General features: G+C 40.8%; 1 protein-coding gene across 3 annotated transcripts; it reads right to left on the bottom strand.

Moving 5' to 3' along the window:
* Window positions 1-1,245: 1,245 nt before the first annotated feature.
* On the bottom strand, window positions 1,246-15,215 carry SLC38A2 (solute carrier family 38 member 2). Of its 3 annotated transcripts, none has more exons than XM_039243095.1 (16): window positions 14,875-15,215; window positions 13,555-13,752; window positions 13,180-13,261; window positions 12,917-13,032; window positions 10,017-10,090; window positions 9,834-9,926; window positions 9,622-9,703; window positions 8,122-8,204; window positions 7,676-7,734; window positions 7,397-7,564; window positions 6,903-6,982; window positions 6,688-6,788; window positions 5,992-6,116; window positions 5,519-5,663; window positions 5,308-5,405; window positions 1,246-4,249 (listed from the first exon to the last, which is right to left on the bottom strand). In XM_039243095.1, exons 2-16 carry the CDS (start codon window positions 13,668-13,670, stop codon window positions 4,151-4,153), a joined length of 1,521 nt encoding a protein of 506 aa, XP_039099026.1. In that variant the 5' UTR covers window positions 13,671-13,752; window positions 14,875-15,215; the 3' UTR covers window positions 1,246-4,150. The 3 variants fall into 3 exon arrangements, with proteins under 3 accessions (XP_039099026.1, XP_039099027.1, XP_039099028.1); XM_039243096.1 differs by having other exon boundaries at window positions 13,555-13,671; XM_039243097.1 differs by lacking the exons at window positions 12,917-13,032; window positions 14,875-15,215 and having other exon boundaries at window positions 13,555-13,647.
* Window positions 15,216-16,070: the final 855 nt, after the last annotated feature.

Below are 16,070 nucleotides of genomic sequence, written 5' to 3'. Positions count from 1 at the left end.
TGACCTTTGGGAAGCCAGTTTATCTTTTAATTCTCTGAAGTACCTGATCTCCTTCTGAGTTCCCTTTTCCTCTGCCACCATTTTTGCTGAAGCTAATTTAAATGGGGTTTCTTTACTGTTACCAGAAACTTAACTAAGCCAATTGTCCAGGAAAGAGTATTTCCAAGTCAGGACAGACTACTCGGGTTCTTTAGTTAGAAACATTCCTAGAATATTCCTCAGGTTTACTGGAAATACTTTTGGGAATAGCTGACTCCCTGGTTATAGAACTGTATTTTCTTCTTTTGAGTGGACCTACCCACCAAATATATTTCTAGTTTCAGATTGATTAATTGGTATTCTGCTTCATTTTGGTATCACTATTTTTTTTTTTTTTTTTGGAATGGCTAATTGGAAGTGTCTGGATTGTTAGAACTGGAGTCTGATACATAACCCCATCATCTTTCTGAAAGGCATGTTAATTGTATGCAATAGGTGTGCAACGATAACTTCTCAGATGAGTAACTGACACCTCTAAGCCTTTTGTTCTTTAATTCAGACATATTGCATATTCTGCTCTACTTCCTCACCACAAATAATTCTCTCCCTCTTGACCATTGCACTTGTAGAAAATGTCTCTGGCCTTTGCAACCACTCCCAACCACACCTGCTGCCGTATCTTCCATTTTGTTCTGCCCTTGGATAGTTCACTGCACATGCCCTAAGCTTTCAAGGCTATCAGTAGGCCATACCTGAACTACCCTGTGTATCTTAGCAACCCCTCTCCCATCTAGCATCACTCAGATAAACCTTAGCCTGTTTGCTATGCAGCCACAGTGCTGCCACTTTCCTGGGACTAGCTCACCCAAATTGAACTCCTCGGGACTTCTTCCTAGGCCTGTTTCAGTGCCCCTAAATTTAACTGTGCCTCAGCATCAGCTGGGGTAGGTTTCTGGGATGCAGGGGCTGGGCAGAACTGTGGGCTGCCCTCCAGACCTATGTAATCAGACTAGGTAGCTGCATTCATAATAAAAGCTCCCAGATGATCCTGATGCACTACTGACCTATGTAAAGCAGGCCCACCCCTGGGTCCTTGGGATGCCTTTTAGCATGTTTTCCTATTCACACTTTCAGGAACTTTGAAACTCTCCTGACCGTTCTCTTCTTCAATATATTCCTTACCATTGCACAGACCCCCTACTAAGTACTGATATAAAATACATCACATACTGCTTATCCCATTACTTCAAAGAAAACACGAGCTACTCAGGATTAAGCATGTATTTATTTTAGTTCAGTTAAAACAAACATACATTGTTTCATTGAAACGGTGTAGCACTCTTTGCCAACAAGTCCTAGTGGAAGTGTTGGCCTCTAACAGTACAGTGGGGGTATTTACACTATATACAGAAAGCTAAACACCCAGGTTCTCAAAGATCTTTCATTACACTAGATCACACTTGATTTCATTACATTAGATCACATTTTCAAGCTACTGCATTTTGAAAATTAGACCTTATTTAAAATTTAAAGAGATCTTAATTTGCACCAAGTTTTCATGAAAAAATGTGATGTTCATCCAGTCTGTTTATTGCAAATACAACTTAAAGAATATTTTAAAGTTTTAGTGTTTACAGAATTTGTCAATTTGTTTATACTGAAATCTCTGTACAGATACTTTGGGGACAATTCCTATAGATATATAATGTGAATTCATCAAAATGCAGTTAAGAAACTTACAGGAATATATACACTTGAATCCAAGACCCAAACCTGACATTATATACATTATATATTACAAATACATATGGACAGACAATGTATGTACAGATTATCATAAATATTGAAAAATAGGTTAGCTTTAATGGATTAATGCTGTTCTATAAATAACATTACAGTTATAATTGAAACATCCACGGAAGACAGTAATGCAAAATGAGGTGACTAGACAGTGGTTTTAATACTGAAGACTGCTCATTAATGGGAATTCACGGTTTAGGAACCTCAAGGCAGACAAGATAGAGCTCCAAGAAAATCATGCAATGGAATTTACCCTAGGCAGTTCATTTTGAACCTCAAACAGCTGAAGAGGATTGAAGAAGCCTCCCCACATCGATTTGCTGTGAGAAGAAAATTCTTTTTTCCATTCCTTCCTGGTTGCCATGGTAGTTTCTCCCACGTGAAAGGATGTAAACTGTAGAAAACAACTCTACTTGGTATATTCTCTAGCAGGTCTCAGAAAGTCAGCAATTCTTCAAGGAACTCAAGAAAAAGTGCCAATTCTTGGTCTGAACTAGAGGTGAGGTTCTGGATTTGAAGGGAGTGCCAAAGCCCAATTAAATGAAAGCAGTGCTGTAGAATCCATCTTCTCACTGCCTTTCTAGATGGTCCCCAATTACTTAATTTTTGTAGAAACAAAAACGGACCATTGGTTTCACCCAATGTAGCACTACAGGACGTCTTCCAGTTCCATCCACAAGGGTCTTTACAGACACAGCTTGTCTGTAATTTAGTCACATATAATACAAGAATGTGTAACAAAAACCATGTCTGCCACATTTCTGGCCCTTGCCTACAACTAAAAATGCTTATTAGTTCAAGAGAAAACCTTAGAGCCAGATGACCAATTGATGGCTCCATTATTTGCTTCCCTCAACCACTAATGGAATTATGTATATACTGGATTTTAGACATTATGCCTGATGAGCAAAGTACCACATTATTTAATATATTCACCATACACCAAAACGTACAATAAATGTGCTCTTAAAGCCAAGTAATTTTTTCACTTCTAACTGGCATTGAAATGGCAGGGTGAACATGCAGTTGGACCAACTACTTACACTCAGGTTGCACTGGTTTCCTAGCTAACCATTTGTTGGATGTAAACAATTCTCTGTTGTACAAGAATGAGATGACAATCCAGTGCAAACGAGTTTTTAAAAAATTACTGCATGAGAAACCCAGTGGCCTCTACGAAGAGAACTTATACCAAATATCGGTGTAACCTGTGAAATGAGACCTCTACTGTAGACAAAAACATGAACACAACTAAGCCATACATTATCAAGTAATCCACACTTCCAGGAGCAGACGAGCATTTTGAAAAGTTGCACTCTCTGGATAGAGTAATTGGCCTGTAGCCATCAAATGCTCATTTTCCACTGCTGGAAGCAATGTCAAAAAAAGGGCTGGCCCAAAAAGCCCAAGAGTTGTCAATACAACTCTGGAGACAGATGCAACTGAATAAACCCTGTTTTACCCAATTGCACTATTTGGTACCTCAAAATTAGTTACTTTACTTCCCACAGAAATATCTGCATTGTATCTTCCACTCTAAGAGACTGAAACTATAAATATTTCAGTCTGAACAAAGCGAATTATTTGGGGCCACAGAAGAAAAGTGATGAACAAGTTCACCTGATTTGGTATAACAGTGATCAATCAATTATTCTCTAATGGTGAAGTCTGAATGGAAAAAACTACACTCCTATTCATGGTACAATTTTTCATTACATTATTTTCTCTAAAAATTTTTTGGGTAAAAAATGTATTTGGCCTATTATGCCTACAAAAAGGCAAATCATTTCATAATACTAACATTTGTTTTTAAATACCAATGAAGTTTTCTTAATGTAATTTGTTGACAATTGTTTTTTGGAGAAAGTTTAAAAAAAAAAAGCTAATTTTTTAAAAGTAAAATAGTGCTTCTGAGGTCTTTAAATATTTTTGGTACAAAAAAATAATAGTGTTTTCCTCAATGGTTATTTCAATACTTTGCTGTAAATTAATAAGAATTGTTTCTCACATCGAATGGTTCCATTAGGCACATTCAAGTAAAATCATAAAATATCCAAGTTAAACAATGACACAGCCAAACATGTGGCTTGATAAAAGTTAAGAGTTCGTCCATTCTCTGGAATGGAATAAAATTGTCACTTCCATTAACCCGAGACTCGTGGTTTTGTTGTTAATATCCATTTCTATTATACAGAATAATTTCTTTAAAAAGAAAAAAAAAAGTTCACTTATTCTGCACTCAGAAGAACCAGCGAGGAATCTGCACTTCAAAAGGAAGTGAAACTGAAAACATTAGGTGAAATTTCATAGTGAGTTGAGAGTTGACTCAACACTGGCATCAAGTGGACTACGGGAGTTTCAGTGGTGCCAGTTAATGGCCACCTCCATGGGCATTGTGCACCCAATCCAAAACAATCAAGGCCATGCTTCCGGTCATCACCACTATGCCACTTAACAGGAAGAACACAGCCTGCAATGAGCACAAAGAAACTGATCAGCAAGCAAAGAAATACATCCAGTAAACATTCCTTTCTACTTTAAAAAACAGACTTCTAATTACTAAAATTATGTTGACAGCATCTCACATGCCTTGCTACCTTGCTAAAGATATTTAAACTGTCGTTAAGTTACCAGAGGGTTTACCATAGCACAAAAAGTCTGTTTTTGAAATCTTACAAAGTTTTGCTTTTTATTTTAATTCCTTGGTCTCAAATGAAAAGGTAAGTAAATTTTCCTTGCTGAATAAACTCCTTCATGTCATAAAACAGGACTGGTTTTTTGTTTAAGGTGTTTTTTTTGCATTTTTTTAAAGCAAAAATTTAAGTCACAGGACCAAACCAAAGTCATCCTAAAACGCAGCCTGCGTCAAAGCCAGAGGTTTTTCAGAGACAGGAGTAAGTTTACTCCTAATTCTACCCCCTCCAATTATTGCCACTATATATTTTGAATAAAACAAGATGGCAGCTATTTGCTTATAAGCAATTCTAGTTCTTTAATCAGACTAGAACTGTAGCAGAATAAGGACTAGAAAGCAGTCTTTTCTCTAAATAACCCCCCCACCAATTAACATATCATATTCTTTGTAAAATCAGTTGTTACTCCACTTTAAAGTACGTTATATTAAAGTATCGTGGACAGTCCCCCACAGCTTTGCTTTGAAGATGGTTAATTCTGTACTCTCCTTTAAACACGAAGGCCTATGTAAGTGTCTGTCGCAAGGGGCACTCCAGCAAACACCAAACTAATGTTGAAGGCAGAGTCCGTATCTTCACGTTTTATCTCTATTCCTCTCTCTAAAATATCTCAACAGCTTTCTTGCAATTAACTTAGGCCTGTATCTGAAGGAAATGGTCTTTTGCCTCCCGTTCCCCAACCTTCTGCCTGTAGGTAGAACACACCATTATAGAACTATGCCCTAGAAACTCAGAAGTATACCTACAACGACAGCTAAGAGAGCTAAAATTAAAATCAGGTGAGGAAATTTTGGTTCGAAGATTATGGTTTCTGTAGGCAGAACATCTCACTCACCCCAATCTTCTGTACAGATTTCATAGGTTCTTTCTTCACTAGCTTGATATAGAAGGCAGATGGAAGAATAAAAATCAACATAGCAGCTGCAGACGCACCTGTTAAAAGAAAATTTACCATGTCTTGAGAAATCAATGAGTCACTTGTCATTAATTTTTTAAACTTTAAAACCCGGTAGGTGTGAAAACTTTTGACACTTGCCCCAACTTACCAATGAAGCCAAAGATGTCTCTAATAGTTGGGACAAAGATGACAAGCAAATTGGTAAATGCCAAGATAGACACTGTAATGAGACTATGACGCCACCAACTGAAATCTTTTGCCGCACACAACAAGTGAGTTATGGAACTCCGGATCTGCAAAAGAAAACGCACAGAGAAATTAAAATTCCAGCTTTAAATTAATGGGGGAAAATCCCAAATAATGGGAAATAGATCTAAAAAAGCAGCTTCCTAAATTCATAAACTGTGGCTCTTCCTCTGCTGCTAGTTCCTTAACATCTGGATACTGAAAGATCATTTTAGATCTTCAGTTATGGAAAAAATGCCCCAGGATGTTTGGAAAATCTATAAAGAATTTTAAAAATTCCTTCGAAAACCACCAACAACTTAGTGTTGCTCACAAATGTTCACATGTTTAAAAGCTCATTTCTACTGAATGAAAGCAGAGCAGATGTTTACTTACCGGGAAAATAACTACTGGTACCGTCAGGGTTACAGCCATTAACACAGCCAAACGAACAATGAGAAGAAGGATATCAGTTCCCATGATAGTAGAGTAGGTATGAAGCAATTCGGACTCCACGTGTTCTATGGGCAAAGACAAAAAAGAAAAAAAAAAAGCTTTAAGTGTGCTGTTTCCACTAGAGATTAGGTAGAAAATCTAACTCACAGCAAATTTGCACCAGAGTTATTAGCTACTCACAAAACAACTATAAACTAAGAGGCTAATAAGATTAATTTGGAATTAGGGTTAATGCAATTAAAATAACATTGAAGGGAAATTTTTCTAAATACCAAGCAGAGATTTAGCCACATGACCCCCATCAAAAACAACAGGAGCTAAATAGCTAAATCCCATGGTCTGGCTTACAGTTTGTGTTGTATAACGGAAAAGTGATTGCCAGAGGTGGTGCACAGGGTGAATTTAGGTGTAAGCACGTCACATACAAATGCCATCACATGACTAATGAGATGAACCTGGACTTGAGAAATTACAGATTTAAAAGACTATATTCTTACAGTCTAAGCTCCAATTTAGGTTCTTATCAGAGATATGAAATACACCAAAATAGACCAAATGTAAGTGATAGATTATACAGAAGAAAGTATCGATTTTATTTCACAAAGTGTCTTTTTCTGAAAGCCAGACGTTATTTACCATAAAATGTCAGGTATCCAAAGAGGGCAGCAAGCAGGTACATGAGAAACATAGCGAAAAATGATATCTTGGACACATCCATCATTCTTCTACGGCTGCGGCTGTGTAAGTTCAGAGAAAAATACAAATCTGTATTTTAGCAGCAGTCACAGGAATCATTTAATATTTTTCTAACTTTCCCAGTACATTTATATAAAAATAGGTAAAGCACTCACCCTTTTAGTTCTTCATAAATGGGAAGAATAGCAGGATGACAGACAAATGAAAAAGTCAAAATTGGCACAGCGTAGACAGTCTGCAAAAAAAATGTAAAAATTTACTTAAAATCCTCATGGTACACCCTTGTGTTACCACAGTTCTCCAGCGTGTATTTTATATTAACAAAGTTTAGAATCAGAACCTCAAAGTGTCCCTTGCATAATTAGATTCCTTTCTAATCTGTTCACTAAGTGTGACCAACACCCTAACTTCTGAATGTGTCAACTATTAACATCATAGGATTAGTTCAATTCTCCATCTATTTTAAGATACAAACTAATGGCTTTCTTCTCAGTCCCAATAATTCAATAACTAGCTACTCATGTTTAAAGAGTAGCTATTAACACTCCTCCCTTTACCTTGGAAATTATTTTAAAATTTCCAATGGAGAGTTTCCCTCTCTTCTTCCCTAAAATCTTCCTTTAAGAAAATAAAGACTATATTTAGTTACCTGGGAGTTGAAGATAAAATAACGTGGTTTGCAAGTATCGTCTTCAGTCACATTAAATACCATCTCAGGTACCAAAGCTGTTGGCTGTGTTAAGGTGCTGTTTACGGTTTCATTAATTATCAAGGCAACTTCCACAGGACAAGGGATCTGAAATTTCTTGCAAATCACCTGAAAACATATTATTTTGCATTTGTTAAATTGAATAATTTTGCATCTGTTAAACTGAATGTGACTGGGCTCCTAAGAGAATCTCTAGAGTTCTAGAAAAATTATACCTACCACAATCAGAAAGAACATCATGCACAGTAAGGAAAGGCCACTGGTATATCCTAAATATCCTGTAAGAGGGGAAGAAATTATTACTTTAATACAACAGGTTTCAGGCAAATAGATTTTCTCAACTAAATGATTCAATGCTGCCTGGAAGACTTTAGTATGAACACAATACAAAATCTAATTCTTATACATCAAGGTATAGAATTAACTAAAAATAACTGAAAGAATGGAAACTTTTCATTTTGTATTATTATTTATGAAACAAAGATATCAAATGTCAACAAAACATTCTGGCCCCTGGCCACAGGATGAGAGCCCTACATAGGTTTGTATGCTGCCGCTCCAAAGTTATGTTCTGGGGACCTTTCAGCTTTCCGTTTCTATTAAGGGCAAGCCAACTAGCTGGTAAGAGGTTCGTTTCAATTCTTTTTAGAGAGGAGTTTGCTCACCTAAGTTTCTCAGCAGTGACAGAGGAAGAATGAGCACCAGTGACACCAGCAAAACCAAATAGTCACCGTTCAGATACCACAATCTGAATTAAAGAAAAGAGAAACAAAGTCAAAAACAATCAGGAAAATCCCCAGAACAATAGACACATCTTCTTCTGGGACTCGTTTTATAGAAATACTCTAAAAATAAACACACAAAAAAAAGACAGCTTTGGAAAAAGCAGTGCTTATTCACAGAAAGCACATAGACAGGAATAAATGTCCAACTCTGTGCACTAGCTGAATATTCACTCAGGTTAGAAATGGGGTGTGAACAGTATAACTTTTGTCCCACTGTCTGCTCTGGGAAGGCTGCCAGCTGATTCATAACATAAAATGCTTCTTAAAGGCTTGATACTAATGTAGGGCACAAAGCAGCATTGTTAGGCTGGTAATCTTATCTTGAAGCATTTTTAGAAGAATTGTATACCAACTCTGTCACAGATAGCTTTAGCTTGCAATTTTTAATGCTAAAAACAAGAAAATTTAAACAAGTTCCTTTCAGACCTCCATTAGCAAAAGTACTTATTGAACACTTCAACAAGATTTTTTTCATACTTAGGTAAAATACACAGGCAAAGACAGACAACAAACCACAAAACCCAATTCCCCAAACCAGGATTTATTCCAGGTTGTCGTGACACCTTGACCCACCTTGACTCCAAAAACAGTCAAAAGGTCCCTTCTGAACTTAAGTGAAATGATTACCCATTGTGTCCTAAGAGTTCTAACACGGCCTCTTCCTCTCCAGGTAATCAATCATACCCTCTTTTAAACTGCTCTTTTCAAATTCTAAATGCCCTGTGAATTCCACTCCACTTACTTGAGCAACAAAGACCCCACAGAAAACTCCTGTTTACAGATGGCTTATTAAATTTCTAAAGCCAAAGAGATAACCACACTGCTCTACTTTGAGATAATGAGCTGCAAGTGGGGAAGTGAATTATCCTGCCCCATGTTTACTTTAGATAAAAACCTGTTCAACCACTGGGAGGAATAACTTTGCTACAAGGATAAGGTTTCCACACAGTGTGGTCATACGTTTTCTGGTATTAGACACTTTGAACAAATTAAGCTTTAGGAATTTCAAATTTACAAAAAAAATAAATAAATAAAATCAGACAGGATTGGTTTTTAATGCCAAAGCTTTGAACTGACTTAGGTTGGCCTATGTGTTATTTAGCTACAATCTCTCAGACGATGAATATAAGAAAGTGAAGTTCTAGAAAACCTGTTTTCACACACAGGTTATAGAAGTTATTCAGAATTACAGCACTAGCTTCAATTTGCGGTCTCATTCTTAAGAATTCAACTCAGTTTATGGGGGACTTCTTGCTCAATTTATACAGGAACATTAAGGAAAAATAATTTACTGATAATTATTTTGTATCCAACTTTGATAAAATGTATCTAACCATTTTAGACTAATTTTTCTTATGAGTAACCTTACTTAGCACCTACCCAGTTGTATCTTCAATGTTCATTAATGCCTGGATCACCAAAGGTAACTCATATTTCACTATGAAGAGGTAGCTTGACATAGCTGGAGGAAAACAAAATTATACCATTACAAGTGCAAAATGTGGCATGTGACACCAAAAGTAACGTGTCACCACTCTGTGCTACACAAAGAGCAAAAAGTCTACCCAAGTCACCTTTTAAAAAATTCTTACCTCCGATGTTCTGCATTGTAATTGATCCAGAGGCCGCAAGCTTTCCAACTAATCCAAACGCTTTATGTCCCAACTGTTCATATAATAAAGATCCTGTAATATGGAGAACACAGAAACATGAAAGAAGGAAGAAAATTTTAACAGGCATAAATCGTTTTAGGAGTCTCAAGAATGTTAACATACCTCCTTCATTGGCAGTTTTCAAAAGGAGATGAACAGAATACAGGGAAAATATGGACACAAATGTCAAGAGAATTCTGATGAGAGAAGGAAAAGGCACAAAGTTATCAATAAGCACGGCTGTATTTGAAGACCACTCTCTTGCTTGTTATCTACGCAATAAATATGGAACGTAACATGGCATAATAGTTCCTGCACTAGATAGAAAGTCCTCAAGGATTGTGTTTATTCTCCTGGCTACTTGTCATCTTTTCTTACCTGCTACCAAAAATTTGCACCGTGTCTCAGGTGTTAGTTCTACAGTACTAGTTACAGCAGGGGTTTACCTACTGAACCAAAGGTGTCCGGAGACCCAAGAAAGCTCAACTTTAAGGTGGTGGATTTATGAGACTTCTACTTTTATTCTGGCACTGTGATATTTAACTGTATCCTTGCCACTTCTCTGCATTTTAATAGTTCCTTTTATCTATATAATGGTGGTAATTATCTGCCAGTTAAATCCAGCCCACAAGACACTTGTGAAATTCAACTGAGCTAGGTTCAGGAAAGATCTTGAGACCACTTGGACTACGTAAATTAGAGGAGGAATGGGACTATAAAGGGGACGAGTCAGGCACAGCTTTACAAACAAGTGGGCACAAGTCAGAGAAGTAACCACTGTGACGAGATACCATATTGCACGCCATGGTGTGAATACAGGCCCAGTAATATGACAGTGACAAAGTGAAACAATGCCTATGCTAGAACGACTGGGCGATCTCCTCCCCTCCAACTGGTAGAACAGAAAAAAATAAAAAAATAGGGAGGAACTAAAGGTTCCCTAATGTCACTTAGTTTCCCTTTAAGGGCACAAGTTCTCTCATTGCAGCTTTACTTTCCTTTCCTCCAGGGCAAGCCAAAGAAAATATTGATTTCTTTGTATTAAAAAGAACAACAGCAACAAAAATCAAAACCAGAGAAGGCACAGAAAACTCTGCAAACAAGACAGTCCCTTTTTTTTGATTCTGTACAGGAACACTGAACACGGTACCATATCAGGTCTGGCAAAAAACCGGATGTCTGTTAGTTAAAACCTAGGTGGTTGCATTAAAACTGCCATTCTCATGCCACAAATTTTATGGGGTCTAGTCTGAGGTGGAAAAATGACACCATCAGCCTCACCTCTAACTGAACAGAGTTGTTGGTTTAATCAAAAACAATTTCAAAGTGTGCTGACAAATTCAGTCCTTCTTTCTTACACTGAAATTACAATGAGAGATGAATGGACTTTATAACCTTTGAGATCACTTTCAATTTCAAGACTGAGTCTGCCTAATAAGGGTAGCTAGAGTTGTTTACCCAGACTGTGGCAGCCACATGGCTTTTGGCCCATTTACCTCCATACCTTTATATCCTCTAAAGATACCTTATAAAATATTGATGGGATTAAACACTCACTTTCTGCACTCTTGATGTTACTTAACTGTTTATTAAAAGGGTTAATCAAACACATAGACGTTACCAAAGTAGAATTTCAAAAGTGCAAGGGTAACATCAGAATTTGGTTTTCATTTTTGAAAACAGGTGCCATTTTATCTCGTATAACTGTTAACGTATAGACACACGGGCAGTCTTTAAAGACCATCTCGAGTTTTTATAGTTAAGAGCCAGGAAGGACTTCAAATATTTAACAATGACGCCATTCAAGTTCCCCAGTAAAAACTTTGAAACTCTAGGGTCCTTTCTATGTAAATTCCTGGTCCTTCCCCTTAGTAAGAGTTCTCAAAAGCTTCATGCTAATGAAGCAAGCAGGTGGAATCCTAGCTTCCAATGCTCAAAGCCAGGCTTAACTTCTGTGTGGAATTTCACCACAAAGCAGAACTCTGCAAAGGTCTGCTTTTCTTTTCACGAACATTCTATCCTGCTGGAGACAATAACTTGAGTAGATGGCACCAGGCAGCTAACTAAAACACATCTGTCACAGAAGGGACAATTCCATGCTCCCTGTAGGGGTAGTTTCCTTATCTGCACAATAAATCACACTATCTTCCACAGAAGTTGCCTTAGCCTGGAGCCCAGAGGCACTTAACAGCTATGATATAGACGTCACTGAAAACATATGGTCAAATTTACATGTACTTTTTTCTTTCCTGGACATAATGTCCACACTTATTTTCCAAGGATCAGTGACCCTGCAACAGTTAAGAACAAAGTTCTATAGCCCCCCAATTCTACTCTAGACATTTATGTTAGAAAGCACTGGAATAAATAATTTTAAATGGGCAAGTAGGGAAAAAAAAACATTTAAAAGTACTTATTAAAATATATATATTTTTGCTAGGGCATGTGGCAACCACACAGACCTGAATTAAAACAAAAAACACACAACACATATGGGTTCTTTCAGTGTCCAGAAAATTATGACTCCCTTTTCTTAGAACAAACATGTTCCAGGTTAAGCAAATACCACCGCACCCTATATATTTTAAAAAGACTGTTTTCCTTATGCAAAGGTTCTTGGGGAAAACTATCATTTATAAACAAATTTGGAAGTTCCATGCTTACTAGTATATTTTGCTTTCCATTTTGCCAGAACAAACTTTCTAAACACCCTGGATTTATCAATAATTCTTTTTCACTATCCAAACCATTACAACTTTGTTTTAACTATTCCTATTGACTTAAAGACTGTTGGTTTAAGTTACTAGTATTAAGCGTTGTCCTACTTTTCCTAATAGGCTTTCTTGGAATCATGCAGTTACACATCAGAATAAGGAGATTTTTGGATTTCTCATTTTAAATTTCACACAAATGATTTTTAAGTCAACTACTTCAACTGTAAATTCTGTCTCTGGAGCCAAAAGTATGTTTTATCGTCATATTAACTGCCCTGCGTGGCAGACTCACTACTTACACATACTTACATAAAAAGAGCAATTCCAGTATTAGCCATGGCATAAGAAAGCCCAAGGATTCCACTGCCCACAATCGCATTGCTCAGATTAAATACTGACATTCCAAAGGAAGTAGTACCTGGATGCTACATAGAGGGAAAACGATAACCAAACATATAACAATAATTAAATGGAGAAAACCAGCTTTGGGCAAGTTAGATTGAAATCTAAACGTAAAACTGTTCTTTTACTCCATAAAGCCACAGACACACAAATTATTATTTTCAACTTACAAAGTCTGTTTCATACTTCTTCTTTCCCAAATTCGATTCAAGTAAGAAGTTCTGGTTTTCAGGATCTACATCTGCATAATGGCTGTGAGGTATTAAAAAAAAAAAGGTAATCCTAAATTGTTTTGAAATATACAACGGAATGCTTTAACACAGACGGCCCTTTAGTGCTGTCACACACCTTTACTGAAATACCTAAGTATTAAGTAGGAGTCGACTTTGACACGAGACACTGTCACTGCGACAATCGGATACTATCTCAGATTACACGCTCTCCAAATGCTACAGTACATTCAAGCAACAGAAGCAGAGTCCTGGGTAAAGAACTCCGGACCCCCACACAAGCCATTAAGGATAAAAGCACACAACTTCCCCTACCTTTTGAGAGCAGCTTGCTTGGTGGGGTAGGAGTAGTTGAAGTCGCTGTTGGAACTGTAGCTGCTGCTGTCCTCATCCGGGGAAATATTGAACCTTCCCATTTCGGCTTTCTTCATGCTGGCACCGGGAGGAAATAGGGTGCAGCGATCAACACTGGGCTCCTTTTGTCCTTGGCAATGCACCGGCCCGCGCGGCAGCCTGCGAAGGTAGAGGCGGCGCGTCAGGACTGCAGCGCCCGCCCGCCCGCCGCGGTCACGTGACGCCGCGGGGCGGCGCAGCGCGGCTGATTCATCCCCGGCCAGGCGAGTGGAAAAGTACCAGCCGAGCAGGAGGGGCGGGGGCGCGCCGAGGGGCGGAAAAGTACAGACAGCAAAGCCGCGAAGAACAAAGATGGTCCCACCGCGGCTGTGCGCCCGCAGAGGCCCGCGCCCTCCGGACCTCTCGGCCCCTCTCCAGCGGATGTTGGTACTGCACTCTCTCCATTATCCCAAGTGTGAGGAGTGGGGTGCAAGGGGGCTGTTTTGCTTTTCCTCCAGCCTCTCTGGTCGTGCACAGGCACGCAGGGCACTGGTTAGGTGTGCGCGCACCCCAGGCGCACAGCTCCCGGTTTCTAGGATTTGCAACAGCAGTGCGCTTAATCCGTCCTTTCGTGCCCGGGGTCCCCACACGGGGAAATGCCTCTGCGGCACATAGCGGACTCAAAGGGGGCCGAAGGGGCTGACAGGAGTCCTCTGTCGAGAAGAGGAGAATGCCAGTTCCCGGGCAAGCAGAGGCGGCGAGGGTTTGTTTACACGCGTACGCCCGTGCCCTCGAGCACACTCGTCTACAGGCATTTGGCTCTCGAGCGCTTCGCCCGGCTGGCCCCTCCTATGCCCGGAAAGGAAACTGATGCAATATCGATCGCCGATTATCAAATGTTCCTGGCCCGTCTTCCCCAATGGTGGCCTCTATACCAGAAGCCCGAACCCACCTCCGCGGCTCCCAAATTCCAGGGCCCCTCGATCTAATTTATTAATGCAAATCAGTCACAAGACTTGCCGCAGCGGGGCCGCGGACCGGGCTGGCTCCCCTCCCCCTAATGGGAGGATGCGGCTCCCCTCCCGGCGGGCACGAGGACCCGCGCCGCGTCCTTCCCCCGTCCGGAGGAGGGCGGCGACCCCCGTACGGGCAGGGGTCGAAGGCGGGCCCCGCCGACCACACACGCCAGTCGCGGAGGAAACGACCCCCGCAGCTGCCTTCCCGCCCCGGCCCCTCCCGGACGCCCCTCCCCCACTCCGCTCGGGCCCGCGCCCTTTGCACAGACGCCCCCGCGCGCATTACCTCGGTGGTCTTCGCTCTTGTGTCCCGGAAACGTCACGCAAACGCCTTCAGTGGGGTTTTCTCAGCTAAACAAAATTCACAAAACAAAAACCAAACCAAAAAAGAAAAAAAAATCCAACAATAGGCAGGAAAAATAATTTTAATAAAAAAGGGAAATGGCAAACTGCCGCCCCAATCGTCCGGCGTCCGCCGTCTCAAGGGAAAGGCTCGAATGTGCGGGAACGCGTGGTCCGGCTGCCAGCGGTGCTGTGGGTAAAGTGCTCCCGGACGGCGACGACGCGCGACTCTGAAGCTGCCCGCCGAGCAGCGGGTTATAGCGGCCGCCCAGGAGGACGCGTTAGGGGGCGGGGCCGCGGCCGCCGGGGTGTCGTCTCTTTGTATATCAACACCACCTGGGCTCCGCCCCCGGCCCGCCCGGGCCCGCACGCTCCGCCCCTGTCCCACCCCTCCCCCCGCGGCCCTTTCGGGGCCGAAGCCCCGCCCGCTGGCGCCCCCCACCCTCCGGAGAGCCAAACCCCACTGTCTCCTGTCTCCTGGTCAGCCCCGAAAGACCCCACGCTTCTCTTGGCCCGTTCCTGTCAACCTCGATACGTGCCCAACACATGCGGTTGTCTTTAAGGAGGCTTCTGCTTCAATTCCCTTCCGTCCGAGTTACCAGCAGTCTTTGCTTTCTCCTCCAGGCTTTTTGGGGACACATCCCGCCCACCCAACCCTCTCCTGCCTGTTATTTTGTGATTTACTTGGTTTTTTTTTTTTTTCTCTCGCAAACTTGGACTAACGCAACAACGTTGTCTCCACGGTCGATTTCTGTCTCGTTCTTTCTTCTCCATCTAGCCCTGCTTTCACTCTTCAAAACTAGCCTGATGGGGCCAGATTGGCAGCTAGCTCCATTTCGCTCTGTTCTTTTTGTATGAACATGGAAAACCCTACTAGGGGAAAAACTACATGCTGACCAGCAAGCCAGACCCCTTGAAAGGGGGTCCCAGATGGGCCTCCGATTGCGGGGAGCGGCTCTTCTGAGGAGGTGTAGGAGTCCCCAGTTTTCCTTTCGCAGACGTATTTCACTGATCCCACCACCCCCAGACCCAATCTGAGAGCTCTTCTCACCCTCCTCGCCTTTCTTGCCTCATATTTACAAAGGCGCTGCCTCCACTGGAATGCTGGTCTGGGAGACTTTTCTCCCGAGCCCGTCCTTC

Source organism: Hyaena hyaena, unplaced genomic scaffold, assembly GCF_003009895.1.
Source record: "Hyaena hyaena isolate Hyena2069 unplaced genomic scaffold, ASM300989v1 scaffold_221, whole genome shotgun sequence".
NCBI lineage: Eukaryota > Metazoa > Chordata > Mammalia > Carnivora > Hyaenidae > Hyaena > Hyaena hyaena.
Note: the sequence above shows the minus strand (reverse complement) of the source record. Positions and strands in the feature narration are given on the sequence as shown.